The 21,061-nt window shown below is 40.2% G+C and overlaps 1 protein-coding gene across 3 annotated transcripts in view; it reads right to left on the reverse strand.

Annotated features, from left to right (window-relative positions):
* Positions 1–21,061, reverse strand: part of HERC2 (HECT and RLD domain containing E3 ubiquitin protein ligase 2) — a 206,911-nt gene that overhangs the window by 108,644 nt on the left and 77,206 nt on the right. For all 3 annotated transcript variants that reach the window (XM_048858958.2, XM_048858973.2, XM_048858967.2), the window contains exons 24-37: positions 16,218–16,388; positions 16,001–16,104; positions 15,563–15,713; positions 13,893–14,107; positions 12,890–13,022; positions 12,643–12,770; positions 12,330–12,525; positions 9,778–9,911; positions 9,090–9,263; positions 8,870–9,006; positions 8,621–8,772; positions 8,006–8,197; positions 4,456–4,643; positions 3,698–3,890 (exon numbers count right to left, since the gene is read on the reverse strand). In XM_048858958.2, the coding sequence (XP_048714915.2) occupies positions 3,698–3,890; positions 4,456–4,643; positions 8,006–8,197; positions 8,621–8,772; positions 8,870–9,006; positions 9,090–9,263; positions 9,778–9,911; positions 12,330–12,525; positions 12,643–12,770; positions 12,890–13,022; positions 13,893–14,107; positions 15,563–15,713; positions 16,001–16,104; positions 16,218–16,388 (2,268 nt within the window). The remainder of the gene's footprint in view (positions 1–3,697; positions 3,891–4,455; positions 4,644–8,005; positions 8,198–8,620; positions 8,773–8,869; positions 9,007–9,089; positions 9,264–9,777; positions 9,912–12,329; positions 12,526–12,642; positions 12,771–12,889; positions 13,023–13,892; positions 14,108–15,562; positions 15,714–16,000; positions 16,105–16,217; positions 16,389–21,061) is intronic.

Raw genomic sequence — 21,061 nt, forward strand, 5'->3', positions numbered from 1 at the left:
GAACTGCAAAACTGCTGATTAATTGAACTTCTGGCCAAACAGATCCAGTCTCTTACGGTCCTTGTCACGTGGAGCAGAACTTGAGAAGTGCTGCCTACCCTGCTCTTTTACTGCATCCACTGCCAGGGTCGGGGAAGGGAGAACAAGATATCAAAGTCCTCCAGGGGAACACAATACTTTTTATCTTCCATTTTACACATTGGTGGAATAGTAGCAGGTGTTGGTCAGACAGTCTTAGCTGGATCCAGGAGCACCCTGTTGATGGGTAACGCCATCCTGGAGGGCACTGCTGACTGAAGAATATCCCGCAGTTTGTGATGTAAATCCCTGACCTCTTCAAGTGGAATCTGAAGAGAGTCAGTTACCCAGCTTATTAGATCTTTAAATTTCTGGAAATCAGCAGCCATGTAAGGTGGTGGAGGCATAACTGCTTTGGTTGAAGATAAGGATTAAATGCGTGTTTGAGGGGTAGCCTCTTTAGCCACCCTGGATTCCTGTTCCTCAAATGTCTCCTCCTGTGTGGGGGACGAGGGGTGTGGTTGGAGAGTATAGGACTGAATAAGCCTAAGTCTCCCTCTGAGAAGGTACTAGTGGTCTGGAGAGTTGCTATCAGTAAGCAGGCCGGGGATCCCAATATAGCCCACTGGGGGGACTCCAGACAGGTGTGGGAGTGGCATGCAGAATTGGTTCCACCTTCTTTGATGATGGTCACAATCTTCCCTGTGACTGTCAAACAATGGGCTCCTGACAGGATACGTAGGGGAACCCTTGAAGTCCCCTTCGTCCTCCTCAATAAAAATGCTGAGGCCCCCACAGAAAAAGGCAAAGAGTCCTGCAGTACTGGGGAAAGGAAGATGCTCATTACCTATGAGGAGCAGGGATTGCAGCTCATCTATTACTTGCATTGCTAAATTCTTGCCATACCAAGTAAGGAATCGGTACCGATGTGGTGGCTGAAGCGGATAGTACCATTGCTGACGGGCATACCGATGTGGGCATTGATGGAGCCTGCTGCCATTGCTTGCTCAGTAACAAGGGTGCCAACTGGGTAGGTGCCAACTGTGGGACTGAGCCCAACAGTACCAGACCCAGGTGCTTATGCTGTCCCTGCTAGAAGGTAATGAAGCTCTGTCGGTGCCATGTCTCTGTCTTGAGTTCTGGGGCTTTCCAGTTCTGCCAGTACCAGAAGGGGAGTCCTTTGACCCCACAGTACCTAGCCAAGAGGTTGAAGCTTTGGAGACCACAGATCTGACAGGGGACCCAAGCTTTTTCAGAGCAGGCTCCTTCTGATGAGTCCTTACTCCTCTTTTTGGGAGCCTTCTCAGAAGCTTTCAACAATCTCCCCTTCTTACGGGAAGCCTACACCAAGGTCAAAAGGGGAATGCATCTGTCCAGAGACAGATATGCCGGGGGTCGGGGTGCCCCCCTGACCTGACTCATATATGTTGAAGTGAGCGCTCCATCCTTAACAGTCTGAACTTAATCTCCCTGTTTTTCCTTGCCCTAGACTTGAGGGCTAGGCAGAAATTGCACTTCTGGGAGACATGAGACTCCCCCACGCAACCAACACACTTCGGGTATGTCTTCACTACAGCAACTGATCCAGCAGGGATCGATTTATTGCATCTAGTCTAGACGCGATAAATTGACCCCCCGAGCGCTCTCCCATCGACTCCTATACTCCAGCACCACAAGAGGCGCAGGCAGAGTCAACGGGGAAGCGGCAGCAGTCGACTCACAGCAGCGAAGACACCACGGTAAGTCGATCTAAGTACATCCACTTCTGCTACGTTGGATCATATTAAAGAAGTTTTGTATTAAAATCACAAATGAGTTTGACTCCCCATAGTTTAAATTCCAGGGTATTACTAATTAAGAGGTCTCTTGGTTTTTGGTACTGTTTCTCTCCCTCTCTGTGTGACACTTTCAAGCTGCTAATTGTGTTAGTACATTCTAAGACAGAGTCTGTTCTCAAAGCAATACTTTGTAACAACAGAAACAGCACACAGAGACTCCCCGCCCTTTCGTTGTATTTATCTCGCTTTGTTAACAATTGTGATTAAAATAGAGATAGAGGATGTATGTGGATGGACGCTTGGTATGGATAATAACTGAATGATCAGGGAGGTGCCAGCCTAAGAATCCAGTGTCCATTGGCTGAAGAAGGCGTCAAGTGGAAACAACCAGAGGACCCCTAGAGGGCAGACTGGAATCCACCCAACAGCTTCAAGGATGGGAGAACCGAAGAACAACACTGAGCCGTCAGGAACGTGCCATCTGCTGATTGATTCAGCAACAGCATGATGAAGTAATTCCCATAGACTGGCATAGGAATAAATTCCTATAAAAATGGACTCTAGAAACTGAACTTTGGGGTCTGATTCTGCAAACCAACTTCCAGGAGCGTCAGATGTGCATCTGACAAGGCTCTGCTCCCTCCTCGTGTCCAGGCCACCTGGCCAGTGGCTTGGCATGAGCAACTCTAAGGCTGGTAACTATGTTAACAACCTTGTAGAACCTGTGTGTGTGTATAAATGAATGTGTGAATAAATATAAAATTGAATGGAATGTTACAGCTATAACTAACTGCTTACTATGATTCTTTCTGTATTCACAATAAATGTGGCATTTTGCCTTTTCCCCTTTCATGAGATCCTGATGGTTTTTATTTTATTGGTATAACAATGTTATTCACATAGCTGAAGTTGCATAACTTAGATCGACCCCCCGAGTGGCTGCCGATCACAGGTATAGCCTCTCGGCAGGAAAGGCAGCTTTTGTAGCCTGGCAAGCCAGGTACGCCCTGCCAGGAAGACAAGGCTCCCCAAGGAGAAAGAGAGGAGGGGGAGAACTATTCTCTCACTACTACAAGTTACTAACTATAACTACTACTCACGATAAACTATACTAAGTAATCTTAACAACAACAAGAATACAAAATAGACAAGGCACACTCAAGGCAGGCACGCTAGAGCTCTGCCTCATGCCAAGGCAGTAGAGAAGGAACTGACATTGGTTCGCCCATGCAACCCTATATGACCTCGGTGTCCAGTACATGGAGGCACAGGGCACACGAACAGGCAAAACAAGCACTGCTAGCATAAAATCTCTGTTCAAGGGCTTGAGAGAGACACGCACACCTGACGTGGAGCACCCATTGGGACACTACTTGAAGTAGTATGATTTTTATAATTCTTATCATGGAAAGCATCCTATAGTTCAAACACCATGGTATAAATTGCAAGTCATCATGTAGTTCTTGTGGATGTTTCCAAGCTCTTCCCACCACACCATTTTTCCCATGAAAACCAACACTTCAAAAAGAGAGAAAGACAAGATGTGAGACAAACACACGTCCTAGGAATATTTATTATAATTCTGACATTAAAATTAGCACTATCATATCCAGATGTGCCTGCCATGATACAGCACTGAAATCATAGCAGTTGGAAAGTATACCCCTCCTTCCCAAATGCATGATCAGCAGACGCATGACCTTGCTATCCCTTCAAAACAGCTTTTCTATGTTGAAGAGGAACATCAGCCACATATAAATTTATGCCAGGTAAGTAAAGAAAAAGCTTTTTGGATATTTTTTTTCCCTGTTGTGAAATGAGTTTTGCTGATCTTACAAAGTCCTAACACTCAAGATTCAGAAAGAAGTCTGCCTCCATTTTAACAAAGTATTTTTTCTTACCAGAATCATCCTCTGTATCAGAGTCTTCTGTTGTGGGTTGAGCTGCAGGTGGTGGCTCAGCCAGTTTGAGGTCATATTTTCCCTCCTTCCCCATCCTGTAAGAATTTGTACTGCCAGTGTCCCACTGAACCCTAATCCAGCCATCCTCTCCCAGTTCTCCAATCACACGACCCAAACCTGGAGGGGGCCCATCCTGAGAGAACACAGAAGCTCAGTCAACCAACAACTCACATCTACGCCAATAATGGGATGACTCAGTTATACAATTTCTCACTAATTTTCCATCCAATTTGTGTGCATATGCAGAGTAAAACAAAATAACCCATAGTATTTTTTCAAAACTCTTAAGATGTTTTTTCACTTTCATATGATAGAAGTTTCATTTTAAACATTTTCAGATTAGAATGATTTTTAATTCAGATGGCAATCAGCGATAAGGAATATAGCTACTTTAAAAAAAAATCACATTGCAACATTTTTCACACATTGTACAAGTTCCTCACACCAGGGAGCTTCCATGATGCTGCACCCAAGCACAATTGATCCTGCTTCCTTTTAAATGGTGATTTAATATAGAAACGTTTCAGTGAAAAAGAATTTACTCTACAAATAGAAATGAGACCTAGTGTCATGCTAAATATTTGTCTTTTTGTTACCTAAAAACCTGAAAATGATATAATTCACATTACGAGTCCATTAATACTGTCAGTAGATTGATCAGACATATTACAAAACAAAAGTGGAACACAATTTTGTACCTGATCACCCCATTTCCAGTCCACCCCTCTCATCACCCTGGTTCCAATTTTCATCATGGCTGCCAGCTCTGGCCCAGACACAGGGAGCTGAACTGGTGTGGTTTCCTTCCTTGACTCTTCCAAAACTGTGGCAGAAGCTCCCCGAGAAGCGGCAATCATATCTTCTTCAACATTGTCAGAACTAGGCCCTATAGGAAACATTCATAAGAAACAAAGACAGCTTGAAACTTAAGACATGACCTTTGTCGCACCAGTTAAAAACCTTTTACAACATACAGTACTTATATTAATACTTAAAATGAGAAGTTAGTATTCAGAAGACAGGCGTTAACTAGTGATGCAGTCAATTCCAGCTTTTAGAGACTATGAAATTATGTTTTTGAAAATAAAGGGATTATAACAACATATATTATCTTTGTTCAAAATAATACAGACTAATGGAAAAGATATTAGGGTGATTTTCTCCAGCATCCAAGCAGGTCTAGTGGCAGAAAATGTTAAATAGGTTTTTACCACTATTTTTTATCTAGGGAAAGGACTAGAAAATAGTTGCAGACCTTTTGGTAAGGATACGATCAAGCAAATATGTTGCTGAGTAATATAGCTACATGAAAGCAGAAATCTGTACATGCTTGTCTAGAGGTTCAGCTGGTAGTATAATCATGTGAAAAAAATTCGAAGAAAACTAGTCTCACTCCTAGTGAACAGAGCTGGAAGCACAGCTAAGGGGAACTTCATGGGAAGTGGGGAGGAGGAGAAAAGAGCAGGTAGTATTTAGCCTTTATATAAAGCAAATGTAGCAGTCATGAAGAAGAAAGGGAATTTGGATCATTCGAGTGAAAAAAGAACCTATACATTTAAGGGTTCACATTCCCAGACCCTCATTTCAGTACTTATCTGAGAAGAAATGAATGCAACAGGACATAAAACCTGGCTGTCATTTGGTGGAAGTGAGTGAAAGCCCTCCAATACCTTAAGTTTACCATTTGTAGACAAAAGTCTAAGCAATTTTATTTATTTAAACTCTCTCCCCACAATCCATCACTTTATTAAGACCAGAAGTTCAAGTGCTCTGAGCTCAAGCTCTGCCTACTTAACTCCTCAACCAGGACCGTCATAACAAAAGAACAAGTGATGAGACAAACGTTAAAAAAGGGAGAAAAGCGAGAGTCTGTGAAGCCCACTGAGAACCCTACTACTGCCAATCTATTTTGTAGGGAAACCATTTGGATACTACAATGATGGGCTGCAGTACAAAACCCAAATATGAAACAATTAAACTATGCACACTCCCCTAAATAGGGAACAGATTCTTATCCTTGGAAGTATGGACAGGTCCAGCTTGACGGGGGGAAAACGTCAGTGGGTAACAAGTGTTCCATTCTTTGTCTTGTTACCTTGTTCAGTCCATCACCTCAGAGAAGTAGCAAACAGTGAAAAACAAACACAAAAGGAGCGTGGGGAGTAAACAAGTAAAACAAACTAGGCTAGAAGAGTGATCTTCATTTCTTAAGGAAGAGTACTAAGGTTTTTTTTATACTACTGACTGGGGCACGCCTTCCTCAAAGGATGAATCCTCAGGCACATGCAGTTCCAGCTTGCAGTGCTTGAGAAAGGTGAAAGCTGAGGGCCAAATTTCTGCCTTACAGAATTCTTCATATGAAGAGAGTGAACTTTATTTAGTTGAGTAATCCTCTATGCCTTCAGGTACTATTTACCAAAAATAAATAAGCTTATGTGGTATAGAATCTAAGACATCTAGCTATGGAAGATTTAGTGTTGAACAAAACAAAGAAGAATCAAATAATATCCTCATAGGTATGTGGGTCAGTATTCCCGAAATCTCTCACCACCATGACATGGCTGCCCAGTGAGACTAATAGGCAAACCAGAGAAACTTCACACTCTCATCTCACCATGCATTCCATTTCCCAGTCTACTGAATCATTTGGGGAACAGACCCCAAAACAGAACTCAATAGAAACTCCATAATTAGCTAGTGAAGCCACATCTATATAGGCTTTAGAGCCTTGATTCAGTACAAAGTTCTTTTGTTTACCAGTTGACTTTTGTCCTTGCCAGGACTTTTCCCCATTCAAATCTGATTCTACACCTTCAGTAGTCTGCCTATGTGTTATATCATTGGTCTAATCTGGTATGGCAATTCCTATGTTTACATCTATTCTGGTAGCTTGACTCAGGTCACAATAGCCAACGTCAAACACTTCAGAGGAAAGTGCTAGAATGTCCATAAAAGGAGAATTAGGAAATATTTTTTCCTTTTCTTCCTGCTCTTAATCCATACAAGTAGTGTTAATTTTTCTGCACTTTGGAAAGGAGGAAATTTTCCATGGATGTCTAATATTTAATTCCTCAGCTTGAGTTGTTCTTCCATAGTGGGAGCACTGGTGGAAGAAATACAACCATTTATAGGTCTTCATACACTGAAGAACGAAAACTTCTTTGAGGAGCAATATATTCACCAAGATAAGCCCTCATTCTGTTCATCCACAGGTAACTGGGATGCTGTGAGCACAAAAGAAAGTACCTTGAGATACAGCTCTGCAAGATCCTTTCAGGAGAGAGAGTCACTTCTTTCCCCAATTAATTGAAAATGTCTCTCAAATGGCAGATGTTTAGCCTTACAAGAAATATGAAGTTCTTCCCCAGTGGGTGATCTTAAAAGGAGGCAAGCTTTTGCTGCCAATATTTGACCTTGTGTTAATCATCTGTGAAGAATGAAAGGTGAACAGTATGATTTTCTGTTCTGCTTTACTTTCTATTGAAGAGGCCTGCTTTGGAGAGGCCTTCCTTCCCAGCTCTCAGTGTAACAAAACGAGTCCCTACAGACTATGAATAGAAATGGCATAATTCCACCACTGGAGACTGCTGAAGCAGTACTTCAAATGAAACACCTCTTATATTTAGAAGGATGCTTTTTTGGTTTTTTTTTGGCTTTTCAACAGTAGTGGGGGCAGTGACTGCATGGAAAGGAGTGCTCCAGAAACATTGATTTTTTTCCTTTGCTGTCCATGTAGTTTTACAAGGACCTGAAAGGGTTAAATAAACTTGCCAGAATAACTGTTTGCTATCATTTGGGGGGGGGAGAAGAAACCAAAGCAGAATAGTTTCAACTATTATATACCTAACTCTGCAGAAGTTCTTATGAAGAATCAAGTGAATGAATGCTAAAACTACCTCCAATCTGTGTATAGAGGGGAAGCTCCCACAGCAACAAACTGAATGAAACAATATAGCGGGAGTTGTTAAAACACCTAACATAGCTCACACAGACTGTAACAAGAACGGTCAAAGATAGAGGATTCATAATGCTCACCAAGTTACAGCTGAGATAAGGAGCATATGTCAATCTAAGTTTTCCACCTCCCCCTCCACTTCACTGGCACATGTTTTTACAGATTGGCCAATAGTCTGTAAAAACTGGCTCAGATCATCAGTTCTTAACCAGTGAAGCTGTCCTTCCACTTACAATGCAGTGGAAGTCAAAACATATATATTCTTACAAATAAAAAACTGGAATATTTCATACCTATTAGCCGCAGTGTGGTTTGCGTCAATGCTAGCATGCCAGAGTTGAGAAGGAGGTTCAAGGTGTTGGCACCATGCTGTAGGGTCAGCATGTTGAGCATGACCAATAGAAAACGTGCTTGTGGAATGGTCCCAAGACTTGGGCCGGCAGCATTCTCATTAGTAATGGTTTGCAGAGGAACAGGTTGGATACCTAGTTCAGAATTAGTATACCTTTAAGTAAATATAAATAATGCAGAGCAAATTAATGCATAAGAGCTACAGTTAAATAGATTACAAATGTGAACAGTTTAAAATAATCATACTTTACCCTTGGCTTAAGGAACCCCCAAAATGGAAGTTCCACGATATATAGAGTAGTGACTGGTTATTTAAGTTCTGTAACCTATCAGGAAACCAAGAACATCGTCCTAAATATTGGAAACTCAGCTTAATTTGGGGCGGGAGGGGGGAGAGAGGAAGAGAAAAAGGACACACTTCTATACAAATACTCAGCAGCATGAAGAAAGAGTAAGACATTAAAATGTGTTGTTCAGCAAGTACACAAAATCAATTATATTTAAACCAGAGTTTTTTGATTCAACAACAGAAGACTAAGGCTAAGACTAAAGCTCACCCAGTTCTTTAAATCTGACATTAGCATCCAACAAGATGTTTCGGACATTTTGAATAGCCCATGCATACAACTTTCCAAAAGTTACTTCCAGCAGCATTCTATTAAATGGTGGGATGAGATCAACATCCTTCAAACAGTCTGTGAGCGGTTCCCTTTATTTAAGAAAGGGGGAGAAAAAAAAAAGATATTTTACTGTCTCTCTCCCCGTCCCCAGTCAGAAACAAATTAAAAGTGAAAAAGCCTGTTTACCCTATATTGATCCCCTCTGGAATAAGCCTCTGCCATCCACAGAACATAGCATATTGCACAGATGGGAGTAAGAAGCTTTTAGTTGCCAGTTTCAGAATTGTATCTATCCCCTCCAGACGAACTTCTGCTCTTTCTAACTGCAATCAATAAAATCAATCAACAAATCAATAAATGTTTGTGTAATTGCTTAAGCATGAAAAGCCATTTTTACTCATTTTACCTGTTTCAATAAACATTTTCTCATCTTTTCTACATCTACTGGCTCTTCTTTCAGTGCAAATTCAACAATGGTGTTGAGGAGAGCAGACTGGGGATACAAGCCTTGGACATTTTGCTTCAGCCATTTATATTTGTGAACACCTGTAACTGTACTCAGAAGTGGTTGCCATTTATCCTGTTAATTGGGGAAAAGTATTAAATTAAGCAAATTAATTCCATAAGAAAACAAGCTGAGAGTATTGTATATGCTCCAATATCCAAATTAAAAAATATTTTAAAATCAGACTTCAAACTAAGAAAAAGATTCGTATATTGGTGTAATGAAAACCATGCTCAGATATATTAGGCATCATTTCATATGCCTTGGAACTCAAAGGGACAAAGCAACTAGCTTGATTTATTTTGAAGTGAAGTCAAGGGGTTAAACGTTCTTTTAAATAACAAGTTGGAGGAAGCTTGTCTTTGGCGATTGAGAGCTCATGGCATACGAGCTTGTTTTAAAACTATACTACAAATTTAATTAAAACATGAAGTAGCCATTCTGTACTTGATATTAAGATGACAATTACTTAGTCCAAATGTGCCTGCCAGAATTACTGGATTGTGATAACGTGCTATTCACTGTTATAGGCTTTTTTCCTATAGTTTTCTTTTATTCAGAAGAGAAATTCAATAGCTGGATACTCTACCTTAGGTGACTTGACTGGTATGGGCCTTTTATCTACAGACACAGGACTATGGGGTACAACACATGACTCTTCTAAGTCACTCTCATTTCCAATTTTGGATTCTTCCACATCAGCAGATTCAGATTTTTTTGGCGCTAGAAATAAAAAATATTTCACTGGAAAGATTTAGATTTGCATGTTAAGATAATCATGTATTTATTCTATTTTACAGTAAAAATAAAAAAGCTGATGCAAAAAGGTGCCCACTTGATTTAAACACACCAATAAAACAAATGATTGTTGCAGATAGTTTGTATTATGCCATCTTTGAAATACTCTGCCATTAAAAACTTAAGTTTTCTAGAGTCATAAGAGGATTTAAACAAACACACAACTCTGAAAATGTAGGACAGTTTCAAACAGAACAAACTCAAATTGAAAATCAGTGACCCAAAACACAAGGTATTTTGCTTTTCATATCTTCATAAGGCTTTGGAAACAACTAGTTGGGAAATGCATTACACTTGCATACACAGAAAACGGTTAACCCAAGGGTAGATGAAACATTTTATGTAAGCGTGCACGTCAAGAACTGTTTAATTACACATTACTTCAAACAGGAGCCTTTGAACTTGCTTAGCATACATCATCACCATGTAGTTGTATGGGGGGAGGGAGAGAAAGCTGTTCGACTTGCTCAGATTACATCTTTAACCAACATTAAATAATTTTCAGAAGTGCCAAATTAATCATCTTCATGACTAGACACAGACATACAGAAAATCTCCAAATGTTTACATTCAAATTTGAAGCATGGAATCTTTATTATGCACAAGCTTTATTAAGAACAGTGATGGTTTTGGTATGTTCTATGATAAGCTTGAATCTTTAAAAGACAATGCTAGTAATATTTTATAATTTGACCACATGTGGTGGTTCATTATAACAGGGGTCGGCAACCTTTCAGAAGTGGCATGCCAAGTCTTCATTTATTGACTCTAATTTAAGGTTTCGTGTGCCAGTAATACATTTTAACGTTTTTAGAAGCTCTCTGTCTATAAGTCTATATTATGTAACTAAACTATTGTTGTATGTAAAGTCAACAAGGGTTTTAAAATGTTTAAGAAGCTTCATTTAAAATTACATTAAAATGCAGCTCTTATCCGTTTACTGCCATTGTTCTTAACCTGGGGTCCGAGATGCCCTTTCTGGGAGTGCGAGACATGCAAGATTTTTTTAGAAGGTAAATCATCGAAAACACAAATTAAGCACAGGCACATAAGTACAACTATTTTGTTTAATCAAACCTATGTATTTATTAACATTATACATTTTAACGATTACTGTAATATACAAAATTTTTGAAGTTTTCAAGTTTTTAAGCTAATTGTAGTGTAATTTTTGATAAGGGGTGCGAGAACATATTTTGAGAATTACAGACCATCAGCAGGCTGAGCGGAGCCGGGTGTAGTGTATTAAATTGCTCCCCATAAGAATGTGCTACTTATGGTATACTACTTACCATGCCCGCTCAGAGCATCAGGACTGGCAGCCATAAGGGCATGGGGAACAGGGATGGTTGGATAGGCGTGGGAGTCCTAGGAGGCCTGTTAGGGATCGAGGGTGTGGATAGGGGTCAGGGCAGTCAGGGGACAGGGGAGCCTGCATGGGTGGAGGGTTCTGAAGGAGGCAGTCAGGGGACAAGGAACGGTGGGGGAGGGGGTGTTGGATGGGTCAGGGGTTATGAGAGGGGCAGTTGGGGGCGGGAAGTGGGCTGGCTGTTTGGGGAGGCACGGCCTTCCCTAGCCCAGTGTAGTGTACTAAATTTCTCCCCGTAGGGGTGCCACAAGTACTCCTTTTCTTTCTACTTACCATGTACTACTTACGGCGGCCAGTCCTGGTGCTCTGCAAGTAGCACATTTCTACGGGGAGAAATTTAATACACTACACCGGCGGACAGAACCCCAGACTGGCGGCGGGCTGAGCGGCTCAGCCAGCCACCAGTCTGGGGTTCCAGCCGCCAGCTCCTGCCAGCCCCGCTCAGCCTGCTGCTGGCCCGGGGTTCCATTCACCCAGGCCGGCAGCAGGCTGAGCAGGGAGCAGCAGCCAGGACCCCGGCTGGAAGCAGCATGCCAGTAGAAATCAGCTCGTGTGCTATCTTTGGCAAGCGTGCCGCAGGTTGCCGACCCCTGCATTATAATGTAACTCATTAGCTACACGTCATTTATCAAATCATTTTATGTGAAAAAGGATCCCATTTAAAGTCAAACTATGTCAAGCCAAACTCAGTCAGATTGAGATGTACAGGTTTTTTTAAATGAACAGGAAAGCAGGAAACAAGCACCACTCTAACCTGAATTTCTAGACTAGTTCACCGTCTGGTCTTTAGAAATTAATATTTACCTCTTTACAGAAGTTTGTCAAAGCCCAGTAAAAAACTAGTAGACCCGATATTTCAGTAGAACCCAAGCATCCTCACTGTCCTAACAAAGAAGCGTTACTTATATATACAAAGCTTTGAGGGGGAGTTGGTGCTTTTATTTTGTTTTACTACAGTATCACTATTCTCTTACCTCTTTTTTTTCTTCTCTCTCGAATTATCTTCTGAGCTATCCTCCTCCATCGGGGCAAAGAGCTCAGAAGTTTAAACTTTGACATTATAGAGATGTCATTGCAGACTGCAGGACGCAATTCATTGAACAGGAACCTCAAACGTTCAATGACAGGAGCACAAACTTCCTTGTAGGAGCGGCCTTGTTCCTGATGAGTCTAAAACAGGAATGGAAACAGATTATAAACTTAAGGGAATAAAACTGAAAGGAGTCAATTGTCATATTTAATAATTAAGGTTGAAGAGAAGTTAGATACAGGTGGTTGGAGGCTTACCTTAATTAGCGAGCATTTTGCTTGATAGACAACACGACATACATCTACTACAGATTTTGGTAAGGTTCTGTGTTTGACTTGGTCAACTCCCAGGGTACCAGGATGTACTAGAGACAATGCCACATGACCTTAATGAGAAAAAACATATTAAGAATATCTATTTCTAAGACTGAGGGGCCTAGGAGCTAAAAAATTTTTTTTATTTCTTTTTTAAATAAAGTGCTCTGGAACAGCCAAGTCTACTTACCTAAATCCTCATGCTTTAGAAGACAACATAAGAGTAAACGTCCTACTTCTTCCACAGGATGCTCCGGAGGGAATGTGATTGGTGTTGTCAAGTGACACTGTTTGCAGTACCTCTCTACTTGACATAAAAAGTCCTGCAAACAAACACTAAAGTCAAGGAAACAGCACTATCTAACTCTTCAGGTACAAGAGTAACAGCCGTGTTAGTCTGTATTCGCAAAAAGAAAAGGAGTACTTGTGGCACCTTAGAGACTAACCAATTTATTTGAGCATAAGCATCCGATGAAGTGAGCTGTAGCTCACGAAAGCTTATGCTCAAATAAATTGGTTAGTCTCTAAGGTGCCACAAGTACTCCTTTTCTTTCTTCAGGTATAGTAATGTAGAACACTACAGCCAGCATTCAAGTGAAAACTCAATAATATCCTGGGCTAAATACATTCAGAAGCCATAGACAAGATATTTCTCAGTCCAGGATAGGAGTCACCTAATTTACTAGAAGTCCAAACAAGCTATTATACCAAACAGCAATCCATACCGTCACTCCTGTTCTGAGGACAATAGCCCATCAGAAGGCTCTCATCATCCACAACATGGCAAAAATGAGCACAGTTGTAACAGCTTCTGATCGGTTCTCCAGCTTACCAGGCCACTTAAATATTTAAGACTCGATTTCCTCCCAAGAATATTTTTAAATTATATCCTGACACTGGGGTTTGGATTGGAATCATGGGGTTAGAAATGGAGATGGACACTTGTGGGCATATTGAGGTGTACCAAGGGCAGTAACCAATCTGAGCACAAGACTTGCATAATCAATCTACTAAAAAATAACTATACAATTACATAAAAATCTAAAACTGTGAGAGTGCAGAAGACTATATAACTAAGAAAGATGGGTCCAGATGTGGTCACTAAATACACAGCACCTCCGCACTTTGACTGGGAGATAATTGCATCTTAGTACAACTTTTTTTTTTTTTAAACCTTTTTCACAACTTTTTACCTTCACAGTGTGATCCTGAATATTGTTATCTGCAATGGCTTGCAGAAATGGTTGTGAATGGTCACTCAAGGTTAGTCTATGTGAATATAGTTTTGATTTGTTTGGGGTAGTGTTCCCAGGTGAACTGCAGTGGTCTTCATCTTTCTCCTCATTGTAACTGTAATGTATCTGACTGGTCTGCAAGCCTCCAGAGAAGATAGATGACTTAAGCCATTCTAACAAGAGGGAAAACAAAATGCAAATGTAAGTCTTTCTGCCAGGCAAAGCTATGTCACTAAACTAAATAATCCTTCTTTAAAACAAAAGATGAAATTTACTTGCAAACATGAGTAAATTTAGAAGACTTTCATACTTATTTGGTGAAGTTTAATCAGAAAAAATAAATGACAAATTATTTGTAAATTAAGTAAGGTAACATCTTAACCAAGCCACTACAGGGAGCCACTTCTCACCTGAGGCCATCAGCTGTGATGAAGCCATGAAGGTTTTAGCAATTATTCTAAGAACAGCCATACTGGATCAGAATCATGGTCCTTCTGGTCCAATATGACAGCAGCCAGTTCCAGATGTTTCAGAGGAAGGTGCAAGAAACCCCACAGTAGGCCAACATGGGATAATCTGCTCTTCCACCCAATGAAAGATTTACCCTCACCCCTAATAAGAGATCAGTTTAAACCTTGAAGCATGAGGTTCCCATAGTCTTTTTACCATTAAGTATTAAAACTCCGGATATTCTTATTATCCAAATAATCATCAAGTCCCTCTCTGAATCTTGTTCAAGTTCTTGGTCAAGAACAAATAAATAGCATGATACTGAGCCTTCTTTTAAAAACTCACGAAGAGTCCCAGAAGTGCATACAGAAGGGTATATGAAGCATGCAGGTCTACTACAGTTTGACATAAGTGTTGTGAGACAAACATCTCAATCCCATAATGTCTTACATGTGTAGGCACATTAGTAGCCCCACTGAAGTGAACTGAACTACTCAAATGCATAACTCTGCAGCACTGTAGACAAAAGACTAACTTCTTTTCCCCACTGAAGTACTTGAATTCAAGTGGCAAAAACCATACTGGTTCCATGGTTGGCCCCCTTACACAAACTAAAGAAATGACTTTTAAAAGCAGAAATCCAGACCTGTAAACCAAAGTGGTTTAGAAGACAACCACTAAAATATTAAATTGAAGAGGGAAGGCAATGAATGTAGTGGGGATAAGGAATGAAAGTATACATAAAGGATTCCTTCTCTCACTTCATCTGCCGTCAAAAAAGTCAGAGTGGGAAGAGAGCACATAACACACTGTTCTGAAAGCTACAAAGCAAGGAAATACACAAAAGAACAAGCACTTAATCATCTGAATAAAAGTGAATCAATTACACAAACCGAGGCAAAAGAGAGCTGCATGTCTGCAACAGAAAGAGAAAACTGAGAGGAACAGCCAAACAAAGAGAAAAATGAAGTTTTTCGTGTACTAAGAGTTTTCTAATGGTAAAAAGGAAGAACAAGAAAGTCTTTAGGCTATGTCCAGAAGAAACTGAGGTAAAAAAAAGCTAAATTCCTCATTAAATTACATTTACAATAGTCTGGTCCAGCATATTATGGGAAGCATGAAGAGGTACTGTACACAAGCCATTTCTTCTAATTTAACTGAAAATAAGTTCTGCTTACTGGCACATTCAACCTCCACAGGAGAAAGCGGTGTACTCATTGCGAGGTAGGAAGCATGCAGTCCAAGAAGAAGACCCAGATTTCTTTCTGTGTCTATGAGAGGCGATGACAGACTGCCAAGATCTGGTGTTGTAATCACTTCCTGGTCAGGCTAAACATAAGAAATATCAAATTGAGGTCAAAAATAAATTCCAACAATAATCTAAAAACAAAACTATCCTTTATTACTATAAACAAATTTTGAAGACAAACTATTAATACAATCATAAGTTAAATTTCATTAAGTGCAATACTGTATCTCTCAATTAGTCATTTGTAACCCAAGTTTTTGCTTCAGGTCCTTGACTAAAACTGGCATCAATCATACAGAAAAAGTAACTTCTCCAGATAGTTTACTATCCTACATATGATGTGCTACGAAGTATATTATATTTCTACCTCCATATACTGGCCAACACAGAAGGCATGCATCGACTCTCTTGTATCCTCAAATTGCAAGGCAGCTTCCAAAGCAACAACTGGGTCCTCACCTGCAAACTGAGCTAGAAAAAAATAATATTCAGTAGTTCTATAATATCTAAAGAGCTATTTACGGCAATTAATTTTAAAACAAAACAAAAACCTGTGCTCCTTCAATTCAAGAATTGAAACTCACCAAGTATACTATTCCCAGTTAAAGACTGGGTCTGAAAATCTTTTATATCATACACTTTCCCATCAATCACTGTCCAGAAGCCTCCATCTTTATTATGGTTCTCTAGATCAGCTTTACGTATAAGTGTTACCTCCTCATTATTTCTGCAGCTCTGGCCGGTAAAAAATGAACCTGTTGATTTGAAACAAACATTATATACTGCACGCATTTTAGTTTCTGAAAAATAGCACTGACAACAACAAAATCGCACTGAGGTAACCCTATAAAATAATACATTCTGTGAAGGTGGGGGAGCGTTATCCTAGACCCCCACCCTGGAGTTTGTGTCCCACAAACGCAACTGGCAGACACTTCCATAAGCTTTATACTTATACCAAACGCACACCAGCAGACAATATAATCCACCTGCGCAGAGATGTAGCAAATCCCAGGTGTGTCTACCCTTCACTTCCTTTTCCGATAGCGTGGAAAGCACTGAATACCACAAGTATGACTTCAGTTGGTAGCACGGTGGTGTTTAGACTGGACAGAGATGCCATTATCTGACACTTTACAGTTTTAAAGTGGAAGAAGTCAGTAAAAACAAGGTCAAAGTACTTGTTTGAGGCCTGGATCATTTAGCTATTCCAAAGCCTGGAGAACGAACAAGTCCAACCTCACTTTTAGAGACCACTATGAGCAAGCACAGAGGATGGAAAGAAATTCATAGATCTGAAGGCCATAAAGAACCATTAGATCACCTAGTCTGACTTCCGGTATAAAACAGGCCACAGAATTTCACCCATTTACCCCTGAATTGAGCCCTATAACCTGTGTTTGATTTAAGCTTATTTTCAATCTTGATTTGAAGACATCAAGAGATGAAGAATCCACCACTTCCCTTGGTAGTTTGTTCCAATGGTTAATCACCTTAACTGTTAAAAATGCATGCCTTATTTCTGATTTGAATTTGTCTGGCTTTAACTTCCAGACACTAGTTCTTGCTATATCTTTCTCTGAAAGGTTAAAGGTCCCTATAGTACCTGGTATTTTTCTCCCTGTGGAGGTACTTATATGCTGTAATAAAGTCACCTCGGTCTTCTATTTTGATAAACTAAACTGACTAAGGTCCTTAAATCTCTTACTGGAAAGGATTTTTCTCCAGTCTCAAATCTTTTTATAGCTCTTCTCTATATCCGCTCCAGTTCTTCAAAAATCCTATTTAAAATGTTGACATCAGAACTGTATGCAGTATTCTAGTATCTCTCACCAATACCATATACACAGGTAAAAGTCACCTCCCTACTCCTACTCACTACTTCTCTTTGCAACAGCCTCACACTGGAGCTCATCTTGAGTTGTTCACTAAGATCCATAAACCTTTTCAGTCACTGCTTTCTAAGATACATCTGTAAGTATGGCCTGCATCTTCATTTCTGGATGTATGACCTTGCATTTGGCTGTATTAAAATGTGTTATTTGAATGAACTCAGCTTAACAAGTGATACAGATTGCTCTGTATGACTGCCCCATCCTCATTATCTACCACTCTGACAATCTTCATGCCAATCTGTGTCATCCACAAATTTTCACTTTACTTCCTGATTGTTGATAAATTTATTGAACATGATCGGGCCTGGAACAGACCCGTAAGGAACCCCATTAGCTACACCTATACCCATGGTTCTCCACTGACAACTACTATTTGAGATCTGTCAGTTCACCAGCTCTCTGCACTGACACAAATGGCATTAGTGAGGCATGTATACACTGCTCAGAATGGTACAAAAGTTTGTTTTTTAAATAAAAAAACTGATGCTGACCAAAACATTGTATTGCAGGTAGCATGGATGTCAAAACAAAAGTTTTCAGCAACTTTAGACTCCTCTAGGCATTTTTCTGCTGGGTGGGAAGGAAGGGGATAACAACAACACCACTGAGTTCCACATATGTGCTTTCCATCATACTGTATATATACACCAGACGGGCATTCTGGTGTTTAGCACAACTGTTATCGAAGGAGAGAAACATTTCACCTGAAGTACTGAAACTTTGTCAGAAGGAAGTGTAATGGCAAACACTTATTTTTGTTATGCTCCCACTCGAAGTGCACTGTGACCCCCCTGAGCTGATTGAGTGCATGTGTCAAGGAAGGAAGGGTGCCTTTTGGTCAATACTTGGGTAGCTCCATACAGGTGTGCTCAAGACAAAGCCCCATTAGCACATTAGGTTTAACAGTAACCTCTGGCACTTGTTCTCATCACTGCTCAAATCTCAAGGGATGGTCAGTGAAACCTCCAGTGCCTGCTCCTGAATGAGTCAAGGAAGCTCTTATGACAACCACTGGTGCAAAGTCCCATCCCCAAGGCACAGAAGTATGGAGGAGAATATATACAGAGATTGCTTGGCAACTGTGAGCACTTCTCTAGTGTGCTGATGCACAGAAAGGATTGCTAGCCTGCTAGATCATTGTCCAGAGTAGAAATATTAGTGCCTTGGAAAGAGGAGTTCAGAAAGTCTCCAGGGGCTTGCCAGTTAATAAATAAGACAGACCTGAAGGAGATACATGCACCATCAGCAGTCAATAAGAATAAAGATGTTTCTCTGCCAGTCTCTCCCACTATTGGCATATAAACCTCAAGCTTGCAATCCCTCACTCAGACAGCAGACATTTCCAGCAGGAGAGAGTACTAGTCATATACCACAGGGAAACAAAGGACTCTGTGGTAGACAGAGCTGCAGCCAGAATTCAAAGCTGCTATGCACGTGAAAATAAATTTGCAAAAGGCATATCCAGAAAAATCAACAAGGGAGAAAAAAAATGTACAAGAAAAAACTCAAAATTATGTAGACCAAGACGCAACACTGCTCAGCACAACACAAAATGACTTCTACCATTTCATTAGGCAAACAATTTAGATAAGTTCCTGAAGAAATGTCAGAGAAATTATCAGTTTCTGATTGACACAGCACCAGCAGTCAGTGGAGCGCCTCATCGGTCTATGGTGAAAAAGACACAAATTAGAAGCAGCTATGCTTCCCAAGTGCACAAACTCTTGCTATGGGACATGAGAGTGGGTAGTAAAGACCTAAACGTCTGGAGGACTGAAGTCTGCAGAGAGTGCCTCTAAAGCAGATTCTCAACAAAGCGTGCTGTAATAAGGTGACAGAGAAAAACTGTTCAGATCCACAAACAGAATGAAAATACTGTTAAATGTAAAAAATCCTTATATTTTCAGCACTTTCGGTTCAGAACCAGATAATACCCCTAGACCAGCCATTCCCAAACTTCAGTGGTTCACATACCACCTTCTCCATAAATAGTCACCAAGTGAACAGATGGACATCAAGCTCACGTACCACTGTTACCCGCTCAATTTAGGGCACCCCGCATATACCCTACCGAGAGCTCAAGGTGTGACCCAATCAAATTCAAGCACCCCCACCCTTTTCCCTACCAAGGGCTCAGGGCGTAAGGAACCTATTCTTACCCAGAGGGCTCAGGAAGAAACCTGATTACATATACACATTTACTTTAATATAAATATATATTACATATAATGTGTGGTTTTTAAGGGGTTTTTTTTCCCACCTGTGGGTCCGCATTAACCATTGCGCATTGTATGTAATTGTTACACCATTGCTTTACCTTTTTTTCCATGGTAGGCCACCAGCTCGTATTTTTAAGGTGCTTAAGAGGTTTTTTTGTTTTAAAGTGTCCCTGTTTATGAACATATTGTATTAGTTTAGTTTGGACCCCTTTAGGTATTACCCCATATTTAGGTTGCTTTCCCAATTTAATGTTATGATTTGTGGCCCAAACCATCCGGTTAGCATTCCGGTGAATTATTTATTTTCTTTTGATATTTATTTTTAGCAGTTGCTAATTTTTTTTATAAGGTATGTAAATTAAAAATTTTTAGGTTAACTACCTGTTTTTTTCATTTGGTTACTGCAAAAAGGAATTTATTTTTTGGGGGGTGCTTACTGGTTAACATGGCCCCCTGGTTAGCCAGGACATTGGCCCAGTTATTTTTTTAAAAAAATTTGATTGCTGGGTTTTTGGTGTGCTTTAACATGAGTTACATAGGTTTGGGGGGGAAGGGGAGGGTGGGGGGTATTATTGTTATTACCTGTTTTTCATATTGCTTATACACCACCAGCTTTTTATTTCCAGTGCATATATTTTTGGCTGCCCACACTGGGAGCCAAACGACGACTGCTCTACACACCCAGTCTGAGTTGGTAAATATAGCTATATTACTTTATTTTATTTTATTTTGCAATACCTTTAATACTGTCATTACCTTAGCAGCTTGTGCTGAGTGGGATCTTACTGGCCCTTTTAACTTTTGGCTGACATTTACCTTTACTGCCCCATACTCTGTTTTAGCTTGTTCAGCACTGTAATAACTGGACCCATTTACAAACCAAATTTCCATTTTTTTATTTAATGCTTTTTGTAAAGTCAGGCCTGTTTTAACTGGCCATGTTACTTTTTTACATTTTGGAAGGGGGCATTTGGGTTCTTGTCCTTGGGTTATTAAACCACAAGGCACAAGGATAATACTTTTTCCTTTTTCACTGAGATTCCCTGATCCAATAGAGCTGAAGTTCATTGTGCCAATGTGCATCTGCCATCCTCTGAGTCACCTACTGTAGCATCACCCCTTCCTTCCTATATAGTTTTAAAGAAATGCTCTCATCTTCAGTAATAATTTAAACTATGAGTATGGAAATTACTTCAACAAAATCAACAAACCATCCTCCTTTTGACAGACTAGTTTATATAGCAATTAAAACATGCCAAATTTATCATTTACATTGTCATTTTTTCACAGCACACACTATTATGACAACAGCTC

The sequence above is a fragment of the Caretta caretta genome, chromosome 1 (assembly GCF_965140235.1).
Source record: "Caretta caretta isolate rCarCar2 chromosome 1, rCarCar1.hap1, whole genome shotgun sequence".
NCBI lineage: Eukaryota > Metazoa > Chordata > Testudines > Cheloniidae > Caretta > Caretta caretta.